This window comes from Marmota flaviventris, chromosome 17, assembly GCF_047511675.1.
Source record: "Marmota flaviventris isolate mMarFla1 chromosome 17, mMarFla1.hap1, whole genome shotgun sequence".
Lineage (NCBI taxonomy): Eukaryota > Metazoa > Chordata > Mammalia > Rodentia > Sciuridae > Marmota > Marmota flaviventris.
Genome location: NC_092514.1, coordinates 73,677,451 through 73,704,456, shown reverse-complemented (window position 1 = coordinate 73,704,456; position 27,006 = coordinate 73,677,451). Strand labels below are relative to the sequence as shown.

The window sequence follows — 27,006 nt, the reverse complement described above, 5'->3', positions numbered from 1 at the left end:
TCAAGTTAAAATTTACAATTTATTTGAGCATGAATAGGTCCTAAAGGAGACAGTATTGTAGATACAAGGTGGTACTTGGTTTGGATATGGTTTCTCTCCTTGGATAATACATTCTATGTATTGCCATGGTAGGTGCAATGTACATATTATTTTGTCCTCCTCGTCCCCAACTTTGTTTTTAATCTCACATCTACAGTTCATCATAATCAGTGTTCATTGATAATTCTTTTGCCAACATCCTACAATCAATGCTTGGTTGCATGAAACTCATGCTCTAAGAAGTCCATCAGGAAGAGGTCAGGAGATTAATAGTCCCTGAGTTCCTACATATGCATGTGCTATGCATAATGGCATTGGCTCACAAACCCATGGCTCACAACTTGCTTTCCAGGTCTCTCTTGTTGCTGTATCTCTGCTGTTTTCTAGTATGGATCATTGTGCACAGAAGGCCAAGGCCAACCTGGTTCTCCTTTTCTCATAAATCACTGAGTCGTTTGTGTGTCTGTCAATGGACTCTCTATTTTTACAGCCCAACAAGTGTTTGGGATTCTGTCTCAGTGTTGACTATCTGGTATGAATTTGCCAGACACAGTGTAGGCCTCTATGGTATGCAGACTCCAGTGTTCTTTCATTTCAGACACATTTTATGGAATTATAATTTTAAAACTTTTGATCGGTTTTAGTTCTCTATATTAGTTCTCCTTGCTACTTTTTAAAAATCTAATTCTTTGTTACTGTTTACACTTTTGGCTTTCTGTATTAATATTTTAGGCTTATTATTCTGCTTTCTGTTGTGCTTATTATCCCGTGTGCATTTCATAATCTGGTCTTCACTTCTCAAATTGTGTGTGCTTCTTCCTTTCTCAATTGGGTTGATGGATGTTTCACTTCTCTTTTTGTTGGATCATAACACATCTAGATTCCTTTACCTCTTGGTTTTGACATTCTTTGTAGTTGCAACTACTCTCTATTAAATTTTTTGAAAACTTTTTCAGTTGTAGATGGACAAAAGACTTTTATTTTATATATTTTTATACAGTGCTGATGATTGAACCCAGTGCCTCACACGTGCTAGGCAAGCACCCTACCATGGAGTCATGACCCCGGCCCTCCACATTAACTTTTGAATTTCATGTTCAACTGGTATGCAGCAACATTCCTCTGTTTCACAGCCATAATTTTCTGGTGAGCTTTATTCTTTTTGCTAATACATTGTACAATATTTTAAATCAGTGGTAGAAATTAGTCTTCCAAAGAACAAATATCAATGGTTTTCTACTTGGAAAGTTTGCCCTTCAAGATAACCTAACTGAGGGGCTGGGGTTGTGGTAACTCAGAGGCTGGTTTTCACAAACGTAGAGAATTCTATTTGCCTCACAAGTGAAACATATTTCTGATCTTCTCTATGATCTTCATGGCCATGATTCTACTGCCTGAGCCAGGCAGGCTAAAGACAAAGCAGTGTCTCTTCTTGCAGAGGTGTGTTGATAATATCTCATACTATTGGGCTGTGAGCAAATTTAACATCTCACAGCCAAGCTGGTCACGCAAGAAAAGATCTGCAGCCGAGCAAGACAGTCACGAGGACCAGCAGCAAGGTTTTCATTTACTGGGTGTCCGCAAGGTCATAGGAGCAGGGTAACCTACCAGAGCCTGACCCCTCCACAGACTCTGCATTGCTCTTGGGACTCAGGCAGAGGGACTTGATCACCACACACACCTTCCTGAGGTAGCCTCCCTGTTCACCAGCTTCTGCTTCAAAGTAAAGGCACGCGAGTGTCATAGTCTCTCTGCTCTGCATCCTGCTCCCCTAAAACAGTGTACCTGATGGCAGGACTGTTCAGTGTGATTGGCAGAGTATCACAGATGACTTCCTGCTTCTCTTGCAAATCCGGGTCCACAGCCCAGCTTCTAGAGAAGATAAGAATTCCTCGGAGAAATTATGCTTTTGCTAATTTATTAATCCCTCCAGTCTTTCATGTTGTGAAGACACCTCCTTTTGGAGGAATTCAGCAGTATATTGCAAACATCCTGGTGCCACTGGAATTGAAAACATTAGAGAAAGTTTAAGCAATGCACTGGCATTATTTTGTATGAATCACACATTACATTTAAAAGGGAGATGAAAGTTTTCATATCTGACTCATCTTTTTTTTTTAATCACAATGCCTTTATTTATTTATTTTTTAAATGTGGTGCTGAGGATTGAACCCGGGGTCCCGCCTGTGCTAGGCAAGTGCTCTACCACTGAGCCACAATCCCAGCCCCCTGACTCATCTTTTAATGACTGGTATCCTACATATCTGGTGAAAGGAATGAGGCTTCTCTTCTCTTATCTCGTGGAGAAAAGAGTGTGCCAACTAAAATGAAATTCACTGAGCCCCAGGAAGCGGAAAACATGAAAGCAATTATTCTTGCACCTCAAGTTCTTATTTGAAATGTTTAAAACTTTTCTGATAAGTTAATGAATAGAAAGACCTCAGGTAAATAAACTATTTGGTTGAAAATGAACCTATATCAGTGCTTATATGTTAATTAACTGACCCTTATATGTATTTAGACATACATGGGACATTTGAATGCCATATTCTACTGTCAGGTCTCTCATTTAATGTGTTCGATATGTGAAGTTAAAAGAGCCATTTTTAGGTATGTGGAAACAAATCCCACATGCACTCCCGTGCAGACCATGGATTTGGCAGAAACAATACAGTGACTGAACAGCAACCTGATGGTATAGAGTCACCTTATCAGACGGCGCCAGGAACCATGTTACACTAGTCAGTAACCTCTCTGGCTCCTTCAGGCAAACATGACTTGAACTCAACATAAGCTCCTGGAGTTTCATCAGCAGGAGGGAACGTCAGTGCACACCATGACACATTTACATTGAAGTTGTCACTGTTGCCTTGACACACCGCCTTGACCCGTGGCCAGTCACTTCCCCAGAATTCAGCTTCCCGTCCCTCTAAATGGCCTCTTTTTTTTCATGGGGCTTGTGATTTTGGGAATTGGAAAGTTTTAGAATTTCAGTATTGGAGATTTGAGCCTTTGGGGATTATGATTTGGGAGATTTTAGAATTCAAGTGTTCCAGACTTGGCATTTTGATCTTTTGGGATTTAAACATTTGCAGTGACGGAGTTTGGGATTACGTCTTTCAGGATAATGACCAGCACAGGTCATTATCTTTTACATTCAAACGACAACGTGGCTTGTAAATTTGGTCTGTGTAATGTTTACTTCTTCTCAGAATTCTGAGGGCATTGCTCCTCTCCTCTCAACTGCGCCTTGCGGGGCTCCCAGCTCTATTCTCTGTTCCAAGGACCCACTGATCCTCCTGGACGTGGACTCAGAACACCCCAGCCAGGATGTATCTGGCTCCACTGGATTCAGGGCAGTCCCTAGCTCATCTTTGATGAGGGAGAAACGCCAAACCCTGGTGCTCCTCTTCTTATGGAATCTTTCCATATCGGTGAGGGTTTCTACCTCTATCTCAGATGCTTTCCTCCAGAAATGAGTGAGAGAGATTTTTCAGGATTTTCTCAACTCAGATTCCTATTCAGAACTGTTTGTAGAAAAACCACCTTTCTCGTGAGTATTTACAGGGGCTACGTGAGTGATTAGGATAGCTTCAGTTCCTCCAAGTGAACAGACCTAAAGAATGCCTGGGGTTTTTCTTTGGGGGTAATGACATTTCTCTTCTTTTCATTCCCATTGGGGAAATTATGACCTTCATCAATGATGTTCTTTTCAAAATCATAGATTGTCTGACTAGCTCCTGGGCAGTTTTTCATTGCTGTTAAAGGAACAGCAAACTGTCTTGATTTTAAAATGAAAGAACGTCTATCCATGAACAAGAAAAGAGTAAATAAAATTTGTGCACAGAATAGGTAACTAATTAATCTTTCTAATTGCTCTTAAGCAACGTATGTAAAGACTATTCAGGAAGAAGTGAACAGAAGCTAAACTGAAGTTCTCCAACATCAGGTGAAGCTGCTTAACCTGCAGCATCTCAAAGAAACATTTTTGAAAATTAGAGAAAAAGCATCATCTTTATAATGAAAAATATCTTTGTAGCCCAGTCCACCTTCCATTATCCAGGTAAGGCTTTGTCAAGTGTTATAGTTTGTATGTAAGGTTTCCCACAAAACCTCCTGTCTTGATTCAGGAATGTTCGGGGTAAAGTGATTGGATTGTGAGAGACTGAGAGAGCAACATGAAGACCAAAGAAGGAGGGCTGCCCAAACCCTTGGGAGAGCACATGGCACAGCCTTGTATCTTAGATGAGCCATCAGGGATGGAGTTCCAGGAACTCAGCTGGATTTTGGTCTTTCTTTGGCCCCTTATTTCTCTGTGCCTATTTCTCCCCTTTGGAGTCACAGCGTTTACTCTGTGCCATTGTATATTAGAGATTGTGACTTGCTTTTGATTTTACAGGGCCTCACAACCAAGAGTTTTCAGATGAGACTTTGGACTTGGACTTTGGGGTAATTCTTACAATGTTAAGAAAGGGAAACTCTTGGAAAAAAATTAAATGAATTTTGCACTGTGAGATGGACATGAGCGTTGGGGGTCAGGTACAGAATGTTATGGTTTGGATGTGATGTATCCCACAAAATTTTTTGTGCCAGTGCAGTAATACTCAGAAGTAAAGTGATTGATCAGGGAGAGCTGTGGCCTAACCAGTCCCTCCTCATGTGAATGACACTGGGAGGTGACTGTCGGTGGCTGAAGGAAGTTGGTAACTGGGTACCTGACTTGGAAGGGTGCATCTTCCCCACATTCCCTTGCCCTCTCCTCTATCTCTCTCTCTGCTTCCTGAATCTGTCATAAGCTGAACAGCTTCACTCTTCTGAGACATTCTCCCATGATATGCTACCTCATCTTGGGCCCAGAGTAATGGGGTCAGATGTCTATGGACTGAGACCTCCAAAACCCTGAGCCCCAAATAAACTTCTCCTCTTTTAAGTTGCTCTTGTTGGGTAATTTTATCACAGTGACACAAAAGTTGACTAAAACACCAAGTTTTTAACATCTGTATGGCATTTTAATAAAAACAATCTATATTGATTATCTGGTAGACATTTGAAAATCCCAAGGGCATGCTGCTCCCTCAGACAGTCAATCTCCTTCAGACTACATAGAGGGCTTCACCTGGTCCCTTGTGGCTTCAAAGATTGTAAGCCAGTAGGATGCAGGTACAACAGTTTCAATCTTGAATCATAAAGGAGATTATTTTGGCATCAAGACTCACACAGATAACACCAGGGGGGAAATAATCCAATCAATAAATGGGCAAAGGAACTAAACACTTCACAGAAAAAGAAATACAACTGGTCAACAAACATAAGAAAAAAATATTCAACATCTCTAGCAATTAGATAAGTGTGAATCAAAACTACACTGAGATTTCATCTCACTCCAGTCATAATGGCAATTATCAAGAATACAAGTAACAATAGATGTTGGCAAGGATGTGGAGAGAAAGGTATGATGCAACCACTATGGAAAGCAGTGTGGAGATTCTTCAGAAAACTCGGAATAGAACCACTATTTGACCTTGTTATCCCACTCCTCCTCAGTCTATACCCAAGGGACTTAAAAACATACTACAGTGACTAAGCCACATCCATGTTTATAGCAGCTCAATTCACAATAGCCAAGCTATGGAAACAACTGAGGTGTCCTTCAACAGATGAATAGAAAAAGAAAATGTAGGACATATACACAATGGAATATTACTCAGCCTTAAAGAAGGATGAAATAATGGCATTTGCTGTTAAATGGAAGGAACTGGAAAATATTATGTGAAATAAGCCAATTAATGAAATAAGCCAATCCCAAAAAACCAATGTCCTAATGCTCTCTCTGATTTGTGGATGCTGAATCACAACAAGGGAGGGTGGGGAGGAAAAGAATAAAGTTCATTGGATTAGATAAATGGAAATGAAGGAAAGGGAATGGGGGAATAGGAAAGACAGTAAAATTAATTGGCCATAACTTACCTAACCTGGTATTTGAATACACGGCTAGGGTAACTCTATATTATGTACAACCACACGAGTGGGAACCTAAATAGAATAAGGTACATTCTATGTATATATATATTCTATGTATATATATTCTGCCAAAATATATTATATTGCTATACATAACTAAAAGTAATTGAAAAAAAAAAGATTCAAGAAGAATATCTTCCTCATGATGGTGAGTTTCTTAGGGAAACCACCAAGTTTTGCCAGTTCTGCTTTAAAGTTTGGGCAGTTTGGGAAGAATAGCCTTTAAGCTTATATCTAGTTCCCTGAGAAAGAGGGGAATCATCTTCTAAATTCTCAACTACCCTGAGGAAAGTGTCCAGGACTAGTGGATTTTCCTGGGAAATCAGAAGTACATCAAAGGTGACTTCCTCATTCTTTGGCAGGTGCAGATCCAAAGACCAGCTATTAGAGAAGACCAGCGGAGAGTGCTCATCCAAGGCCATGTCATTCTGTTCATTGTTCAAGTGCTTCCTCTTGAAGAAGAGTTCCCGGCAGAGGCTTTCTGGAATAGATCTCATCTTTTTGTGTAAGCACTAGATATGGAAATAATGATAACAAAATATAAAGAAGAAAACCCTGGGAACGTGCCATGGAAACTGTGTCTACTGTAGCACCAACCCTCCCACCCGAAACAGCTATGAAGCCTGTACAAAATAGAGCCAACTGTGGCGTCCAGAACTGGAGGGCCAGTGGGACAAGCAGGACGACAAGGCCAACACGTGTGATAGGAGCACAGGAAGCCGCTGCACTCTCCAGCCTGCTTCTCCCTCAGATATTTTCTGGGCCGTAGCATGGGTCACTAGAGCCCCGATAGCTGTCAACAGGCCACTGACATGAGGAGAAAGGAAGGGGTCCAAATCCTAGAGGGGCTAGAATCTGAGAAGAAAACCTCAGAAAGGATGAAACTGCAGAGGAGGAGCCTAAGTCGACTTACAAATTCCCCTCAACTCACTGACTGATCCAGGATGAGAGGCTGGGAACCCAGAGAAAGCAGAAACCGGGAGCCTGAGGAACTGGACTAAAATTTCACCAACCTCCTGAGCTGAGCAGACACAGGCAAGAATTAAAGTCCCAGCAAAGAGGAGGCCCTGGGTGAACACCCTGACTTCAGCTTAGACTGCAGAACAGCCTCAGCTAGTAGTAAGAGCAAAATCTTAGCTAGAAAAGCATAAAACTAAACTTCAATTAGAGCAAGACAATCACTGATGCCCATCTTCCTGCCAGAAGAAAGGACAACCCTATATGAAAGGATAGAACATCTTTCTTTTTTTTTTTAAAGAGAGAGGTGAGAGACAGAGAGAATTTTTTTTAATATGTATTTTTTAGTTTTTCGGCGGACACAACATCTTTGTTTGTATGTGGTGCTGAGGATCGAACCCGGGCCGCACGCATGCCAGGCGAGCACGTTACCGCTTGAGCCACATCCCCAGCCCTAGAACATCTTTCAAAATTTCCCTAATTCATAATCCCTGATATAATAGGAAATTAGGAAACATGATAAAGCCGGACAATTTGAAAAAAAAAAAAACAATAAAGCAACCATGAGCAAAGGAAAAGACTGCTGAGTGCCAACTGTAATTAAAATATACCCCCAAATGAAGAAGAAATGAAAAGACAAAAATTTCCTGATTCTCCTACAGACTCATAAATTTGAAATCAATAGATAAAAGTCATGTCAACATCCTATCACTCTAAAAGGCAGTATCTGATATTAAGGGCCTTGTTACTACATGTGATAGCAGACCAACAGCAGAAACCAAGATTAACTGTCATGATACAAGGTAGCAAACAGTTCCAACCCACACAAAGAAAAAGAATGGAAAATCAGAACACAGGAGCCATGTCAGAGGTACTCCAAAGGTCTAACACAGCGTAGGTCACAAGAGGAGAGAAAAAGACAAAAGCATGATCTGAAGAGATAAACAGCAATGATTTTCTTGAAATTGACGAAGGACACCAGTCACAAACACAAGAAGCTCAGCAAGAAATATTTTAAAAAGAACAAATACCACTGGGCACAACGGCCCACACCTGTAATCCCAGTGATTCCAGAGGCTGAGGCAGGAGGATCGCAAGTTCCAAGCCAGCCTCAGCAAAGGCAAGTTGCTTAGCAACTCAGTGAGACCCTGACTCTAAATAAAATACAAAATAGGGCTGGGGATGTGGCTCAGTGGCCAAGTGACCCTGAGTGTTCAAGAATGGGGCGGGAGGAGGGGCCAGGGCGGGGAAGGAGAGCCTGGTCCCCTCCCTGCAGCGCATGGACATGTGGGACTTCAGCCTCAAGTAGCTTCACCAGTAGGTCGGTCGAGTTGCACAAGCTGCGCCTCCTGCTTGAGGTCAATGGGAAAGTCTTTGCTGTGACCAAATGCCGCAAGTTGTAGGGCCCCGCGGGTGCATATGGAATATTTGCTGGTAGGGATGCCTCCAGAAGACTGGCAACATTTTGCCTAGATAAGGATGCACTTAGAGATGAATATGAGGATCTCTCAGACTTGAATGCAGCGCAAATGGAGAGTGTTCGAGAATGGGAAATGCAGTTTAAAGAAGAATATGAATATGTAGGCAGATTCCTAAAACCAGGGGAAGAACCTTCAGGATATGCAGATGAAGAAGGTACCAAGGAGCACAATAAACAGGATTGAACTCTGTAAACAACCAAAGTCAGGGGCCTTCAGAACTGCAATTCTTGCTCCCTTTCACAGACTGTCCAGTGTCTTTGGGTTTGATTCACCTGCTGCAACAAACATTCGACAGGTTGTGTACAAGATGTATGGGTCTCACTGTGAAGACTTGAACACTAGACATTTTTTATGCTGCCAGACTCATTTGTCACAGTTGTGTGTAATGTCTGGGGTGGCTTCATCGTCCTGAAAAGGAGGGAACAGGGATTTCTTAAACTGCAAGAAAGTCATGAGGTTACTTTTAGCTTTTTCCCTTTCTCTTTTATCTTCCTCTCTTCCCCGCTTCCTCCCTTCCTCCCTTCTTCTCATCTTCCCTTCTTTCCTACTCTCCCTTCCTTCCCCTCCCCCTTTTTTAAGATATCAAAGACAACCGGATGTGTATTTGCTACTCGGTGTTTTTGAGCACTGAGGAAGGAGGAGACCTGAGCAGGGGAGGAGGTTGTTACACATGAGTTGAGTAGTTTAGGCTACTGAAACATGGAAATGTGAATTCCCAAACTTTTCTTTTGGGGGCTCTGTCAGGGAAAAGAAAAAAAAACATTTCTAAGAAATCTTAGGAACTTAGAATGGATTTAAGTGAGTTCAAGTCAAAGCAGTTTCCCAATTGAGATCATTTGAAACCAGTTTTATTCCTTTCCTTCCTTCCTCTAGGTCAAATCAATATTTATTGTGCCTTATTTCATGTCCATAGACTTGAATTATTATTAGGGTAAGCCTTCACATGAATTCAGAAGTCACTACAAGCAGCATTGAGACTGAAGTTGGAATATTCTGTTGATCACAAAACCTTGATGTCATTCTGTGTATATAGAATGCAAAAGGAATAGTCAGTGTTAACTGACATATATGTTAATATACCCGAACTTAGTTAGCAATGTCATGGCCAAATACATTCTTCCCATGCTTTACTCTTTCAAAAAAAAAAAAAAACAAAAAACAAATCAACAACTCTTATCCCCCAACAGCGGCCTAATTTCATGAGTCTGACCCTCACATCTCACTAGTGTGGGAGCAGGGTCATGGTGTGGATGTCTGTGTGCGTGTGTCTGGGTGTGTGAGGGTAACTTGCAAGGGACTCTTTTTGCAGAAACTGTAAATACAAGTATCGTTTTGATAAAGCATGTACAATGAATTTTTTTAAAAAGATAGAAATACATGAACAGATTTCCTATGTTCAAGGATAAAAAGACCGGTTGATAGAAATGTGTCATTCATTCCTAAATTTATCTATATATTTAATGTAACTGCAATAAACATCCAGAAAGGCATTTCTAAGGTGCTCAAGTAGATTCTAAAATTTATGAAAGGTTAAAGGACTAAAACTGTCCATATATTTTCAAAGAAAGAGAAAAAGAAGACTTACTCTTTCCGATATTTATATTCAGTTTAACATCACAATTCTGTAGGAAGAAACACACTGACCAAACATAAAAGAAATTCTACAACCACAGCTACCCATAGATGTATGCAGAAATACACTGGAGACGGTTGGGCAGATCAGTGGTGAGGGTGGGAGAATGGCTCTTCACATGGAACAAGAGGAAATAACACTCCGAGTCAGTGTCTACTGAAATGAATTAAATATTTAAAATTAAAAGGCTCAGAGCAAAACTAAAGTGTCCAGAAAACAATGAAAGGAAACATTATAGTACCTTAGAGTAGAGGAGCATCTCTCACATAAGGCACAAAGAGCACCAAACTTCAAATTTTTAACTGGTAAGTTTGACTCTCTTAAAATTTCAAACTACTACTTATCAGAATAGGCCTTAAGAAAAGAGAAAATGCCAAGCAGAAACTTGGAGAAGATATCCACAATCTGTAACACCTGTGACGACAAGGTGATTGATTCTACAGTCTGTAAGGTATTCTAACAAAGCAAAAAGAAAAAGACAAAGTCTAATTGGAATATAGACAAAAGACAGAACAGGCACTGCATAAAAGGTAAAGTACTTTGAACCAATAAATACATTAAGATATGATCAACCAAATTAATAAACAGGAAAGCTCATGCCACAAAGATACTATCTTGTACCCATTTGATGGAACAGACAAAGACGAGAAGAGAGGCAGAAAAACGAAGAGAAGTCTGACAATTGGAGGAAATGTGGAATTTCTAATATATTCCTGATGGGAGTAAAATGACCTGTCTAATCTGAAAAAAAATCAGCATTTTCCTATTACTTGAATATTCTCACACCTCCTGAACCAGCAATTCCACTACTAAGTGTGCTCCCAAGAGAAACTTTCACCCATGCCCCAGACTACACATGAATATTCAAGATGACACTGTTTTTAAGGCAGAACCCAGGAAATAAGTCAGTTACCCATCATCAACAACAAAAAAAGGTAATGAGAGATGTAGGGGACTGTTGTGATTTTTCAGTGACTGAATACAGCCACATTGGGAGCTACATCTCAAGCTAGGCTACCCAGGGACATATATAGACAACATAATTTGCTTCAACTAAACTGAATTAGTTTGCTCTTACTTTCATGTACAGGAGCGCCTATTTCATCAATAAAAGTCTACTCAAATTCTGAGGATTACGAATTTGACAGAATTAATGGCAAAAACATCAAAGTATTTTGATAAACACAGAATGTGTTTCGATGACACACATCAAGACAGAGCTGGCTTCTGCAAGGGGGTTTTGAACAGTCACGTCAACAAATACAAAGAAAATAGAATAAACTACCAGGAAGGTGACATCTCTATGACTGACTGAGAAAACAGTCCCAGGGCACCCTGTGACCCAGGACAGCCTAAGGAACTCTTTCTCTGGGAATTGTGAAGGCATGGCTGCAGTGTAGATCCCAAGGAGGAAGAGATACCAGCACTGACCAATGTCTGACAAAAGAAGCAGCACCCAGCATACAATACCACCCCAAGAGAGTGAGCAGGTAGCCTGCAACCAGCATAGTCACAGGGGCAGTGTGCCCAGATGCCAAACATGGAGCTGTAGGATTTAGTGTATGCCCTGCTGGGTTGCAGTCTTGCTTTGGTCTGAAACCTCCTTGATATTTTCCTGTTCCTCCCCTTTGAACTGTGAATGTTTACCCTGTTCCTACTTACTATTTCAAATCAGAAGTAACATACTGTTATAACTTCATTTTTATAGCATCCTAAAGCTGAACTGCCTTGAGTCTCAGCATACACAACTTACACTATTGAGCAATGCCAAAGCTGTCAAAACGTTGGGACTCTTTGGAATTTGTGTACAAAATGTGGGTGCATTTTGCTTTGTTAAGATGGACATGAACCTTTCAGGTGGCTATAGTAGAATATCATGGTTTGGTACTGAACTGTTACCCAAAGATTCCTGTGTTAAAGGATTACTTCCCAGAGTAAGTGCTATTGGGAGTTGGTGAAGCCATCTAAAGGTGGGGCCTAGTAGAAGTCTCATAAAGAGCCCCAAGTGCTGTAATCAGAGCTTAATAAGCAATTCAAGTGGGAATTAAGAAGACCCTTAAAGTAGATTATGATAGCCTGATCCCTCCTCCTTACGCCCTTTGCCCTTGATGGGAATTGTAGAACCCTTGACCATTCTTTGTCCTCACCTTCACTCCCTGGCCATCAAGTGAGCAATTTTCTTCCACCACACATTCCCTGTCATAATGAGCTGTTTCAAAAAGAAATGCAGCCGATACATTTTGGAACCTCCAAAACTGTGAGCCAAATTATTAGAAGAAAAAAAGAGAAACATTTCCATTCCTAAGTTGATTATCTCAGAAATGTGTCATTGTGATGGAAAGCTGACCAAAGCATGGAGCTAGTTGTAATATGTCTCTTCTAAGTGGGCAGAGGAAAACAAGAGGTGGTGAACTCCCAGTGGGATCCACTAGAGACTGTTAAATTGAGCACTGACATCTCAGGAATACTGATCTTGCTCCAGTCACACCTTCCCAACCACCCCGGCCAAATGTATGCTCATTGCTAATCCCCCTTCCGTAACCTGCCTCACCAGCCACCATGCACTTGATCCATTCCTCCGTGGTAAACCGCATCACTTGGTTCCCTTTCACATGCCAAGAATCAGGCTCCTCAACAAATACGGCACAGCAAAATCTGTCTACATGGAGTGCACAGACGTAGCCACGATGTCTTTCTTCATCATGGACTTCAATGAGTTTGCATAAGTAATTAATCGTCTTCTTCTCTTTACAGAAATGTTGGACAGGAAGCTCCCTAATTGTCTTTTCTATCTCAGAAACACACCAAGGCTGTACTTCAAAGCCACTTACTTCTTTTGTTTGGCTATCTATACCAAAGAACAAATATCCCCCATCAGTATTTGCAAATGCAGAAACATACTGAGGTACCTCTTCTTTAATGAATTCCAACACATCTTCTCTTTTTCTTTTTTCTTTTTTTCCAAACACATCGTAATCTGGGACTAATTTAGTAGCAACAAGTGTTGATTCAGAAAAGTTGACTTTACTTCTGTATGTAAGTTTTGTCTTGCTAAAAAACTCTGAAGGTGAGTCCACCACACTACTTTCTTCATGAACATCAGTAGGGACCTTCATTGCATTCGTTTTTGGTGTTGAAAATAATCTGGATCCAGTTTTCTTCTCTTGGAGGAAAGCCAGTGCATGGGTACCATCCATGACAATTGTAGATGTTATATTTTTGCTATACAGATTGGTTCTCAACGTGACAATCTGCTGACCAGAGCTATCCAAGCTCCATGATTTCACAAAAATCAAAAATGTGTTAGCATTCTGCATGAAGTCAAGGTAATTTAGAACACGAGGCAGCATATCGCTGAAAGATATTTCCAAATTTCTCCTATTCCATCTTCATTATACTTATACTCTGTATTCTCAATTTCAGCCTTGATAACTCCTCCTCCAGAATTCAGCAAAGCACACATGGCTCATGAGACAGCCTCTTTCTCCTTTGTTTGTCCTTCATACTGTTCCTATTCCTCTCTCCAAGAGTGACTTTTCCTATATCTAAAACCAGCTCATTATAATCAGTTTCAAAATCAATTCTGATGTTTACGTCCACAGTGGCCATTTGGTTTCCAAGCTGAAATTCTTTCCTGTAAAACTGACAGAGCCATTAGAATGGGACCCATGCAGGAGTAAGCAAATTCTGAATTCTGAGGGAAACAGAGTGAAACCCTTTGTAGAAGTCGCTCTGGACTGGGAAGTACACAGCTAGGAAGTGACAGGTTTGGGGGCAGATTATCACATAAGACCCACAACTTACACTCTTACTGGTATTTTGATTTTGCTGCCATAGATTTCCATCATGCTCTTCTAATTCCTTAAATTTTCCCTTACTCTGTGCTTATATCATTCTTTCTGATCATTCATTTTGTATAGATTGTGTTTTCTCTTCTTTCCTTATACAAACCCCAGAAGGGAATCTATATTTTTGAACTTGTCCTTGAGTCAAGTTTTAATTATACAATTGTATCAAATTTCCATTGTGATTTTAATGATTTCAACTTTTACAGCTTTTACCTTCATTATCTCCTTTTGTAGGGAGTATTGGGGTTTGTTTGCGTGTTTGTTTTGGTACCAGGGATAGAGCCCAGCAGTGCTCAACCCCTGAGCCACATGCCCAGCCTTTTTCATATTTTATTTACAGACATGGTCTCACTGAGTTGCTTAGGTCCTCAATAAGTTGCTGAGGCTGGCTTTGAACCTTGATCCTTCCTGCCTCAGCCTCCTGAGCCACTGGGAGACAGGTATGTGCCACCACACCAGGCTATTGTAGGAAGTCCTTTGGGAAAATTGTCACTTGGAATTCTAGGGGCAATCAGCAATATGACATGTTAGTTATTTTTTTCTTCCTGTTAACAATAAATGTGATTCAAAATATTTGGCCCTTGCTCTTAAGCAAAGTGGGCCACGTCACTATGTCCTTTTCCTATCAGAAAAACCACAATATCTTCAATGAGGGAAAATTCTTACACTCAACCCGTCTGCATTATGGTCTGATTGTCTGTGTCCCCTCAACATTAATATGTTGAAAACCTTACCCCCAAGATGATTAGGCCTTTGGGAGTGGGGTCATGAAGACACAGCCCTTGACCATAGGATTCATGTTTTTACAAAAGAACCCTAGAAAGCGGGCTCAGCCCTTCTGCGATGGGAAGACACAGAGAGAAGCTGGGAATCACCCTGGGAGAAGAGGCCTCACCAGAAGCCAACCATGCTGGCACCTTGATCTTGGACTTGCCAGCCTCCAGGACGGAGAGAGAAATACATTTCAGCAATTTATAAGCCGCCCAGCTCCCAATCAATGGTGATTTGTTACAGCATCCTGCATGTCCTAAGGCAGTCTGCCTTAGTCTGTGTACTTCTGATCCATTAGCTTGTGCCTTTGAGGCCACTGGCATTACTGCTTTCCTTTAGGTTGAAAACTAAAAGATCTTTGGGTTCATCAATAGGTATAGAGACAGTTGATAGAAAAGTCCATCCTAGGTAGTCCTCACTACCCAGAAAATGTTATCAGGAGGTCATAATCTTCCCGGCCACTGCTGGATCAATAGTAGGCACAAGTGCAAGATATTACTCTATGATTTCCTCATCATGTGACCCAGACCCCAGAACACCTGATAATCCTATGTGAATGATGAGCACTCCATACAGAAAAGAGAGTCATAAGTCCATGTAAGAACAGTTTACAGGGACCAGACAAGCCTTTCAATTCATGCCACCCCTCTACAGCATCAGAGTGATCACCATTCAACATAGAATAGGGGGCTCTGTGCTTTTGCCCAAACGTGCTGTGTGACACTAATGCCTTCCTCTGACAGACCTCCCATGTTCTTCCTTCTCCACTTGGAATTTACACTGCACTGAAATGTGCAGAGAATGGTTTTCAAACTACAGGAAATCTGTATTTTGAAAGTCACTTAAGATAACCAGAAGGAAAGGCTCTGGGGCTTGCTTTGTGATGTGGACACTGACCCTTGGGAGGTTCTGAACACTCTCCATGCTCTGGAATGCCCACCTTGAAATTTCCCAAGCCCCTTCCATGGCTTGAGGTAAACCAGGACTAGCAGTGTCCTCCTGGGAAGCTGCCCAAACCTAGAGAAGATGGCCCATGTCCCATTTCTCTCATTTTGAATATGACCTTCTATCCAGGGATCCCTGGGCCTATTGGGTTGTCTGGGACCCTGTGGCTGGCTGTGGATCCCAGGAGAACACCCCACAGGACTATTTCTTTCACAGGATCAAGCCAGGTTGCACTTCCAGGACGGTGTCAATAGACTCTTGGTCATTGACTCTAGTTATTTACATGGACAAGGGAGCCCAAACACGTTTGCTAGGTAGAATTCACCACTGAAGCCTTCTGATTCAAGGGTTTTCTTTTGGGGGATTGTTAGCTTGTTTTCATTATTAATTCATTCTCCCTACTAGGTATTGATCTGTTTAGATTTTCTATTTCTTCCTGATTCAGTGTACGTAGGTTGTGTTTCTAAGATTTTCTCCATTCCATCTCTATTTTCTAATTTGATGACGTACTCTTGCTCATAGTTCTCACTGATAATCTTTTATTTCTGAGAAAATCACTAGTAAATTTGTTTCTTTCCTTTCTGATTTTAGTACTTTCATTTTCTTTTTCCTTCTTATCAATCTAACTGAAGATTTGCTGAATTTTGTAAAAAAAAAAAAACTTTCATTTATTGTTTTCTATTTTCTACTCCATTATTTCACTTATTTCTGCTCTAATATTTATAATTTCCCATCTTCTGCTGACTTGTGATTAGTTCTTTCTTTTTTTCTTCCCTGTGTCTCTGAGGTCTAATGTCAGGCTGTTGACTTGAGATCTTTCTTCAGTGTAGGTGTTTACCACTATTCAAAGCCTCCCTGTAGAACTACTCTTACTAGATCTCTAAATTTTGGTATATTGTGTTCCGTTTTCATTTATCTCAAGATATTTACTAATTTATCTTGTGATTTCTCATTTCTCATTTTCTCATTTCAGGAGTGTGCTATTTAATTTCTGTATATTTGTGATTTTTTCCAGCTTTTTGCTTCTATTGGTTGCTCTCCCCCGCCCCAAGAAGGTAGTGGAGATGGGAATAGGAAAGCAATAAAAGGAATTAGACTAATTTTCCTATGTTCATATATGCATATGCCACCAGTGAACTCCACCTCATGTACAACCACAAGAACAGGATCCTAATTAGAGAAAGTTATACTCATGTCTGTATAATATGTCAAAATATACTCTACTGTCATGTATATCTAAAGGACAAATGTTTTAAAAGTTATTATATTTTAAAAATTCTTGCCTTTAATTTCACAGATCTTTTCCCCTTTCCAATTTCTACTCAAATTGGCTCCTGAACCCTTCTTATAAACATTTCAACTCAATTATTGCATTTTTTAGCTCTATTTCTTCTTTGGGTTTCTTTTCATAATTTCAAATATTTGTTGACATGGTCATTTTACTTATATGTTTTTTCCTGAATTCCTTTAGTTCTTAATATACATTTCCTTTAGCTCTCTGGACAAATTTAAGACAGTTGTGGGATTCTGTTTGTATCTTTTTTCAACAGATGACTAAAATTTATGTGTATATAATGTAGGAAAGGTTGTTTTAAAATATGTGTATGTTGTGGGATGATTCAATTAAGGTAATTAACATATTGTTTATTTTACTGATGTGCCTTTTTGTGGTGAGAACACTTAAAACCTACTCTCTGAGTAATTTTTCAAGAACACAATATACTGTTATGACATGGAGTCACTGTTGTACGCGAAAACATGGGGGAAAAGACAATAATCATCCTATTGAACTATGGAGAATGCTCAGCATGGCAGGAATACACATCTTTTTCTGCTTTTTTGTATAAAGATGTCACATTAAAACAATTACTGTTTGAAATTTCAACTGAAACGATTGTGCATACCTAGCTTCTTGGTTATTCATCTATACCAGGAGTCAAGACTTCTCCTGTAGCCTCAGTTTTTCTGGGACCTGTCAGAGTTTTAAGTACCTGTTGGCCCTTTTTATGTCTTCATTTGAGAAATGTCTATTATGTTCATTTTATAACGAGGTTATTTGATGGCTCGCAGTGTGTTGAGTTCTTTATCTATTTTGGATAGTAGGCCCTTATCAGGAGTGTGGCTGCCAAGTACATCCTCCCACCCGGTAGGTTATCTCAATCTTTTGATTGTTTCCTTTCCTGTAGATAAACATTTCGATTTGATGTAGTCCCATTCGTCTAGCTTAGGTTTTGTTATCTGCACTTTGGGGAACCTATTAAAAAAAATCATTGCCCAAACTAATGTCATAGAGCTTTTCTCCTTTGTTTTCATGTGCTAGTTTTCAGTTTCTGGTCTTGCACAAGTTTTTCATCTATTTTGAGTTGATTTGTGTCTCTGTTGCAAGAAAAAGGGTCTTATTTTACTCTTCTCCACGTGGATATAAAGACACTTGTTTTTTACAGCCTTTTTTTTTTTAAAAAAAATATGTCCAGGGGTCTTACCTTTCTCAGGGAGAGGTTCTGCCAAATTACTTTCTTCATAAGCATGAGCTATGTTCCCCTGGTTTCCATGCCTGCAGAGCTTCTGCCAAAAATCAGGCATTTAAAACAAAACTACCATGTCTCCCAATCTTTGCAGACCAGCTCTATGCCAGGGCAGCTCTTTACAGATGAGCTGATCCTATTCTGATCCCAGGGACCAGCTTGAGGTCAAAGTTTAAGTCTTCTCAGGTATATTGTAAGCATTCACTCTGCCTATTCTGCATGGAGTTTTCTCAATTCCTCCTAATAAATAGCTGCTTTTGAATGTCTTGATTACCCCCCAAATCTTCACCACCCTCTGCTCCTCTCATGGGCCTTGGATTGCTCATCTGCAGCTGTAATCTCTTGCCCCAGGCATCCACCGGTATGTGGTCTCCCTACAACCTTCACATGCAGTGGAAGGCACACTTCCCCATGAAATGAGATCCAAGTTAGGTGGTCCAGAGACCTATCCTTCAGTCAGTGCCCAGGCAGGTTAGAACCCTGCCAATCAGGTTTGCTCTGGCCCTGCACTTCAAGGGAAGGGACTGCAAACAGTGCTGCTGCCCCCTGCAGCCTGAGACTTTGCCATGCCAGGGAGAGGAAGGGCAGGGGCAAGAAAAAACATCAGGATCTTCTCTGCAGGTTTGAATGTGGCTGCTTCTTGATTGGGCATCTGCGTGGTTGCTGTAAACCTCTGACTTTTACTTCAGTCAGTTTCTGTTGCTTTGGATGTTTCCACAAGGAGGAAGCTTCCTAGTCTCCACTTTGCTGACATGAGCCCTCTCATTGTTCTTTTCTTTCATTCTTTTTTCTGTTTTCTTTTGTTTTTATTTTTCCATTTGGTTTTTTCGAGATGAGGCCTCACTATGTTGCCCTGACGGGCCTTGCCTTTCTTGCAACAAGCAACCATTTGGTCTCAGCCTCCCTAGGAGCTGGGACTACAGGTTTGTAACATCCTGCTGGCTCTATCCTCATTTTTAAATAATAAATTCAGTTTGTTAATAATTTGTTTTTATGATATTCCTTGCTTTTTCATGTTCTACTTTCACATCATTGCTAGATTTTGTTCACATCAACTTTTATGGTTTCTTTATAAAATCAGTTGGGGATCGATCCTAGTTTGCTATCCTCTAACATCATACCCAACATGGTAGCTTTCAGTGGCAGAGTTTACCAAGGTCTGTCACACTTGCAGAAACTAAAATAGAAAGTTTTGAATCTTCCTATCTTATATAATCACTTTTGGAAAATAATGATTACCTGTGTTTATAAAATCTTACAAACTGCTGCATAATTTTATAGGTAGTATAAACGTACTTTTATGTAATTATTCCTGTATACCTGAGAATTGAAGTTGCTTTCCAATGTTTATTTTAATAATTCTAAGACCTCGGCACTGTTAGATTGAGACTCGGGTATTCAAATGACCCCATCGAATTTTCATGGAGCCCAAGAGTCCCCTGGCTAAGTACTTCAATTCTATGTACAGATGTGGTTCACACATAAAGAAACAACCGCTTGGACACAGGTTGGAAGGCCACAGCAGACCGAAAGAAATGAAACCAGAGTGCAGAAAATAAAAACTGAAACCCTGGCTCAGAAAAAAAAAATCATATAAGGGAAGAAACAGTCTGGACATGTAGAAATCAAGGCTCAAGCTAAAACAAGAGGTTTTACCTGATCTTGTACATTCGGAATTAAATTAAGTATACAAAGTGTATATACAAACACACTGTGAGTGGTTGATGGAGTTTGAATTACTGGAGCAGTTGATGAAATACTAACAATTGGAGACGTATTATCAAATGATTTCCTAAAGGATTGCATCAGACTTTCATTAGCAAGCTTCTCTTGGGCAGAAGGATTACAGGGCTCCACCCTGGGCCCGTGCAGGCTGCTGGTTCTGAGTCTATAACAAAGTAGCTGCCTGCCCTCTGAGGGGCCTGGAAAATCAGAGCTGTGTCCTAAGACATCCTGGGACCTGGGCATTCATTCAGATGGGTCCCCTAGGCCTGGGCCCCTCCAAGAAAGCATTGGAACAGAACTCTGACAGCTCCCAAAACAGTGAGGCTACAGGAGAAGTCTTGACTCCTGGTAGAGGAACAATGAAGAAGCCAAGTAAGCAAAACTGTTTCAGTTTAAATTGATAAGAAATACTGTTTTCATGGGACATCATTATCCAAAAAAGCAGAGAAACGTGTCTATTCCTGCCATGCTGAGCTTTCTTCACAGTATTAGGGCACAATTGGGGTCCTTTACCTCATTTCTTCGTATTTCTTACACAACAGGGGCAGCTGAAATATGAGTCACCTTCCTGTCGACCAGACAGAAAAGATCCTCCATCTCTATTTCAAGAAGGGCAAGAGAGTCAGTTTCACTTCTGCTCAGTGACACATTTGAATTTCTCCATCTTAGGTTCATGCCCTTCCAGGAGGAATATGGTCCCTCATTTCATACTGTAGTCTCTGGAAGTAGACTGCTGTCACCTTTCCTCCCAGCCCCCATTCCAACACCCTCTGCATCTGGCCCTGCTATTAGGGACACTTCTGGTTCATCCACAATAAGCAAAAGGAGCAGCAGTCAATCACACCTGCCTCCCCACCCCCAACATGCCTAAGGAGCCTTCTCATACCACTGGGGAACTCGAAACTAGTGGCACCTGTAGAAGAGGCTCCTTTAGGGGAACTTGTGGGCTGGGCTGGGTCCTTGGCCATCTCAGTCCAACACTCATGACTAGGTACAATTTTCACCATCCAAAATCAGTCTTCAGGCATATATCTGGGACACAATCCTTTAAAAAAAATAAGCTGGAGACTGGACTCCACCAAGTCCCTAGTACCTTAAACTCAATGGCCTCCATGAACCCTTGGGTCTGGGTTCACAAGTTAGTTGTTTCCTCTAAATTCCTTTATTCCTTTGACAGTGGGAGAATTCTGTGAGGTGTGAAGTCTGGTAGAACTGCACAAAAGTGGCACCCAACTGACAGGAGAGACTAAGGAACATTCCTGGCCCCTCCTTGCTTACCAGTGCCACGTTCGATGGCATCTGGGAGGACAATGTGGTCATCTTTCTCCTCTTCTAGTTTATGAACTTTGGGCAGGGAACTACTGTGCTTGCTTTTTCTTTCTGGACCTAGACTGCAGTTCTTCAGTGACACCCCCACATTTCCTCAACTCCACTCAAGTTCAGATCTCCGGGAGGATGGGGCACCCGAGGTGCCCTGGAGACCACACGAGCCTGACCTGCACACTCGGCTAGTGCCTCTCTAACCCCGTCTCCTAAACCACAGACCCCAAGCTCCCTGTCTCAAAGCTGTTTAAGGTCTCCCCTGTCCAAGCAGGGACCAAAGTCCTTCTGGCACACCATACCCCGTGGTCCAGAGTTCAAGGTGACAGTCCTCAATGGCCTGTTAAGGTTTGGGAGAAGGTGATATGAACACTCCAGCAAAGGAGCCAAGTTTCCCAGAAAAGAGAGACACCATTCAGTCTGGAGACCGGGGTTGGGGTGAGGGTCTTCCAGAGAGAGGTGGAGTTGTGCTGCTGGTGCCCCACCTCGCCCCAGAGCCAGATGCCTAGACCTAGGGGTGGGAGTAGAGTAGAAAACTAAGGCTGGAAAATGTGGCTAAAGAGCAGGCCTCACTTTCCAGTGCATTGCCCCCTGAAACAAGACCCCTTGCAAACACCAGTGCACCCAGTGCATGCACTGGCCCTTGCATAGCAGGTGAATGCACGTGCCAGAAAAACCCAGCCAGAAAAGAGAGCACCCTGCCTCAGAAACTTTCTTCCCCAGGCAAAGTGGAGAGGGAAACCTACCGAGCCCGTCTATGTGCTCTCCACAGGGTAGTTGCCCGTAGATCCTTCCAGCTCTTCTGCTTTCTGTTTCCTGCACCCTGGTACCTTGCACTCTCAGCGCGACTCTCACACAGAATTTTCTAGATCCCACCTTCTATCGGGCTCATGATGCTCCAGGAAGTGAGGGCACTATGCTCAATTGCACAATTGTCATTTGATTTGTCAAATTCGAAGAAGTATCTCCCTGTAGCGGGGTAACTCAGTATTTCCAAACTTTACTCCCATTCGCAGGTCACTTGCTGTCACGTTGCTTAAAATCCCAGGTGCCTCCAGCAACAGGGAGGACAGCTGTCAATGCCTAAACCAAGGGGCAAGGAGAGGCTCCTCCACAGAAGGCAGAGTCCAATGCCTAGAGCTTGTAGAACAAGGAGCATCATGGGGACATCCTTTCACTGAGAGTCTACTATGGCTCCTGTGGTGCGACACAGCCTACCTGCCTCTTGTTTCCCCTGGCTCTGGTCCACATTATGGGGGTACGTTTCTCTAGCTTAGCACTTCTCAAAACGTTACCAGAAATCACAAGTCACCGGAAACCACAGCTTTCAAATGCTCAGAAAGACAAATGGCAGTGGAGAGTGTACAAGTCTGAGCTGCTCTCACTGGGGAGCTCCTCCCCAGAGCCCACTGGGACTCAGCTGCAGACTGTTGGAGATAGTCTCTGCTGCACATCTACCCAGGAGGCAAAGCAGACCACCTGTTCACACTCACAACACAGATACTGAGAGCGCAGAGCTGGGCCTCATCTCAGTTCTTGGACTCAGTGAATGGTTACACAACACAATGGTTAACGTAATAGTTACTTTTTATTCCATGTTTTTAGATTGGACAGAGGTTTCACAAGATTTTACTAAGAAAAGAGAAAGAGTAACTTTTGTACATCAACAAGCTTGATTGCAGACATAACTTTTTTTTTTTTTTTAGTTGTAGATGGGCACAATACCTTATTTTATTTTTATGTGGTGTAAGAATCAAACCCAGTGCCTCACACCTGCTAGGTAAGTGTTCTACCACTGAGCCACAACCCCAGCCCTGCAGACCTAACTTTTACAAGAAAGAGAAACCTGACCTTTACAATAAAGAGGAGCTAAACCACAATGAGCTCTCTAGAAATCCTGTTGACTTTTTAAAAATATCTTGTTTACTAGGAGAAAGGCTTATATATTACAATTAAGGTGGGGATCTTTTGGACACTACATCATTTGGAGTATTTGTGGTACATCGTTACCCCCTCTATGCTCATTATTTAACCCTTTAAATCAAAAAACATCATTATCTTCTAGGCTTAACATTTTATATAATGCCTTAATCTTAATTTCTCTCTCTGTTACTCCCTCCCCACCCCAATATCTGCTTCTGTAGTTGACCCAATGTTTCATTGTAAAAGGGAGACAAACATGAAAGCAATAAACAATAGCATAATCCATACTATGTCAATTAAACTTTTGAATCCACCAAGAATAGAAAAACCATCCTCCAAAGAGTGAGCTTGGTTCCCAAGCCTTAATGCCCTTTCAGGTTTGAACTAGTACATGTGCTAGTTGGTTTTTTTTTTTTTTTTTTCAATTTAATTAATAAGTTTAAATTTTATATAAGAAAAGTATACATATTTTTATGAACATTAAAGTGTCCAGACTTCCTTTTAAGCCTTAGTCCTTTATGAATTTTTTTCAATTAGTTATATATAACAGCAGAATGCATTTTGACTATTAAACACAAATGGAGGCAACTTTTCATTTCTCTGGTTAGACACAATGCACAGTCACCCCATTCCTGCAATCATACATGTACATAGATTAATACAATCCACCTCATTCCACCATCCTTCCCACTCCCATATCCCCTCCCCTCCCACACTCCCCTCTGCCCAATCCAAAGTCCCTCCCATCTTCCCTTGCCCCGCCCCCCATTATGGGTTAGCTGTGTGTTTGGTTGTTGTCAGTCCTGTAGTAAAGACCAAGGAAAGGACTGTGTATATGACAGAAGTAAGGGGTGGCAATGCACCATAGTATGAGAGCCCTCTTACAGGATGAAACAGTCCATTTGTCCTGTTGCTTAGTTTATTTTCCTCCTTGCATTGATCAGCCAGCCCTCAAGTGGCTGAAGCAGGGCTGCTGTTTCCTCAAGCTTTGGTGTGTGCAGGCTAGCCAGCTTCCAGGGTGACCAGAGCAGGGCTAGTGTCCTTCTGATCCTCAAGCTTCTCTGGTGTTTCCTTCTTCCTGATGGTCAGCTGAAGGGGAGCAAAAGAATGTACATGAGATTCTATTACAGACAGTCTAAAAACAAACCAAAAAGAACAAAATATTACATAATACACTATGTATATGTGTGCGAGTATATATATGTGTGTGTGTGTGTGTGTGTGTGTACGTACACACACATACATTTGGTGATACTGTAAAGAGGAGTAAAAAAGTTGTGGACACTGCTCCCTGTGTGTGCGGCAGAGGTGGGGGATATCCTGGAAGGTTTGAACTACATAGATTTATCTCAATGTAACTTTAAACAAATTTGAAAACAGCTTTTAATTCCATGAGCCTGACCCAACATTTCATGCTTTGGTTTATGACCTTCCATATATTATTATTTCCTCTAAAAACATGATGTAAATTTCAACTCCCTACCTCACAGGTCAGTTGTCATCCAAAGGTGCACTTCTAGGTGTGTCACCTTTAGTCTGAGAATATATTTCTGCATGGAAATATTGCTGAATGCCTACCTGGCTCCCAAGGTGAGGTAGTGCAGAACAACTTGATTTGCCCATGGCTTATTGTCGGGAGCTGCCTTGGATGCAGACGCCTTTAAGCCCTGATGCACCGGGTTCTGAACAATTATTGCATTCAGTCTGGCAGGGCAGTGCCAGGTTGCAGTAATGTGGGCGTCACCCCAGCTCAGATAACAAGGCATGGCTCCAGGTGTAGGCATCACCCACTGGGGTTGAGTTATACTCATCTGTTCCCTTGTATTCCGACCCCTTTGCCCTTTTTGGGATAAAATGTTCTATGGAAACTCCCCTTGTGTGTCTCCTATGTAAAAATAAAGAATTCCAGTAGTTCTATGTCTTTCCATGGGCCTTACGTTCACAGAGCCACCCCCGGATTATTGAAAAGGTACTTCTGTGTGGTTGTGTGCCTTCTTTGTCATTTTCTTAAGTTATTGGAATAGTCAGATTTATGAACCACGCATGAGGTCTCCAGCTATGACAGATGGTGATAGCTTATCATCCTCACCATCTTTGTTTTACCAGATGCAAAACCAAGGTTGTACCTAGTTCTGGACCCTGGACAAGGTCACCCAGTTAAAAGGGATGTGAATTCAGCTCTACCAACTCTGATGCCTTTGCCTCTCCCCACACTACCCTTTGCAAGACAAAACTAGGTAACATATTTTTCCTTTCTTGATAATCTCATGGAAGAAGCCAATGTCAGACTAAGTTTGGTAGTTCTAGGAGGGTATTTTCCCAAGAGGGGGCTTTTCCCCAAGTCCAGGTGGGTGGAGTCTGTCCAGTCTGGCTCATACCACTGCCCAGAGCCCAAGAGCCCAGATGGCTTTCTCTGGAATCCAGAGTCCCCTTCAGAGAGGAGTGTGAGGGTGAGTTAGGAAGCTGCTTCCAGGCTGGACTCCCAGAGCAGCCAGAGATCCCTCTCCAGCTTGCCCCACAGGGTCAAGGTCCAGAGGAGGCCAGTAGCTCCACCTCTGCCCCCTCACCAGCAGGCTGGACCCACCTAGCCCCGCCCACTGCCTGCTGTGAGGACTGCAACCTTTGTTTAAAGTACTCACTTGTTTTCCTTGGATGAGTTCCCTGAGTCAGCACAACTCCTGCTCAAGGGCCCAGAAGGACTGGTGGGTGGTCCTGGGGGAGGAAAGGCAGGCGGCAACCGGTGGGCACTGATGAGGCGACTGGGATGGAGACTGCCCAACTTCCCAGCTTCTGTGGTCTTGGGCAGCACAGCAGCATCTTTGGGATGGAATCACTGAAGAGGCCTCATGGAGTGGTAGCATCTGGTGGCAGCAGCAGCAACATGTAGCTGCTTCAGGCGTAGGGCATCAGGCGAGGGAGGTCCGGAGTTGAGAGTTGGCGTGGGGGTGGCAACAGCTGAGGTGTTGGCATCCAGCTGCAGTTTGGGAGATCCCTTGCTGCATACTCACAGTGGCGGTGGCAGCAGAAGAGTCCAGAAGCTGCTGTGGTGACAACAGAGAGATGTTGCCATGATCATTTCTGTCCTGCAGTGCCACAGGAGTCTGGCTGCAGTGGGTGAAGTGGGCATCCAGTGCTGAGTATCGCTGTCTTGCGTCCATGATGGAGTCTGGTGGTGGCAGCAGCAACATGCAGCTTCATCCGGGAGCCGGCATGGGGCACTGGAGTCAGGCATCATGGCGGGGGGTGAAGGGCATTGACGTTGGGCCCTTGGTGGGCAGCATCATAGTCCAGCTGGGGTTTGGGAGTTTGGTTGCTGCACGGTGGCGGCAGCACCAGTAGAGTCTGGAAACGGGGCTGAGGACACAGAGGCGTCCAGTGGTGAGCATCTTCATCCTGCTGGGGTAACAGGAATCCTGCTGCAGTGGCATCTGGCGACCATGTGGGGAGTCCGGTGGCTACAGTGAAGAGCTCCAGGCTGGTGGCGGCAGCGAGGGCGCAGGGCAGTGAGCCTCAGAGTGGAAGGGCGACGAGAGGCTGGAATGGCCTCTGCAGTGGCTGTTCCAGGCCCTGGGTCTTGGTCCTGGCTGAGCGGCCTGTTCAGGAAGCAGCACGAGGGGGGTGGCAATACCCAGGCAGCTGCTGAGGACCTTAGGCTGCCCACACCTGCCTCGCCTGGCACTGGCCATGAGCCCTCCGGGTGGCTGCTCGCCCCATCCCCGATGTGGCCTCTGCAGGGGAACTAGGCCATCTGCCAGGTGGGGCAGCCTTGGGAGAGGACCCCCACCTTCCTAAGAGACATCCCACCTGGGCTGTGGGGG

The 27,006-nt window shown here is 42.6% G+C and overlaps 1 protein-coding gene and 1 pseudogene across 1 annotated transcript; both read right to left on the bottom strand.

Annotated features, from left to right (window-relative positions):
* On the bottom strand, window positions 1-26,376 carry LOC139702518 (schlafen family member 11-like; annotated as a pseudogene).
* Window positions 5,027-13,517, bottom strand: LOC114080643 (ribonuclease SLFN12-like). Its single transcript, XM_071603489.1, has 2 exons — window positions 12,683-13,517; window positions 5,027-6,541 (listed from the first exon to the last, which is right to left on the bottom strand). Exons 1-2 carry the CDS (start codon window positions 13,479-13,481, stop codon window positions 6,201-6,203), a joined length of 1,140 nt encoding a protein of 379 aa, XP_071459590.1. The 5' UTR covers window positions 13,482-13,517; the 3' UTR covers window positions 5,027-6,200.
* Window positions 26,377-27,006: the final 630 nt, after the last annotated feature.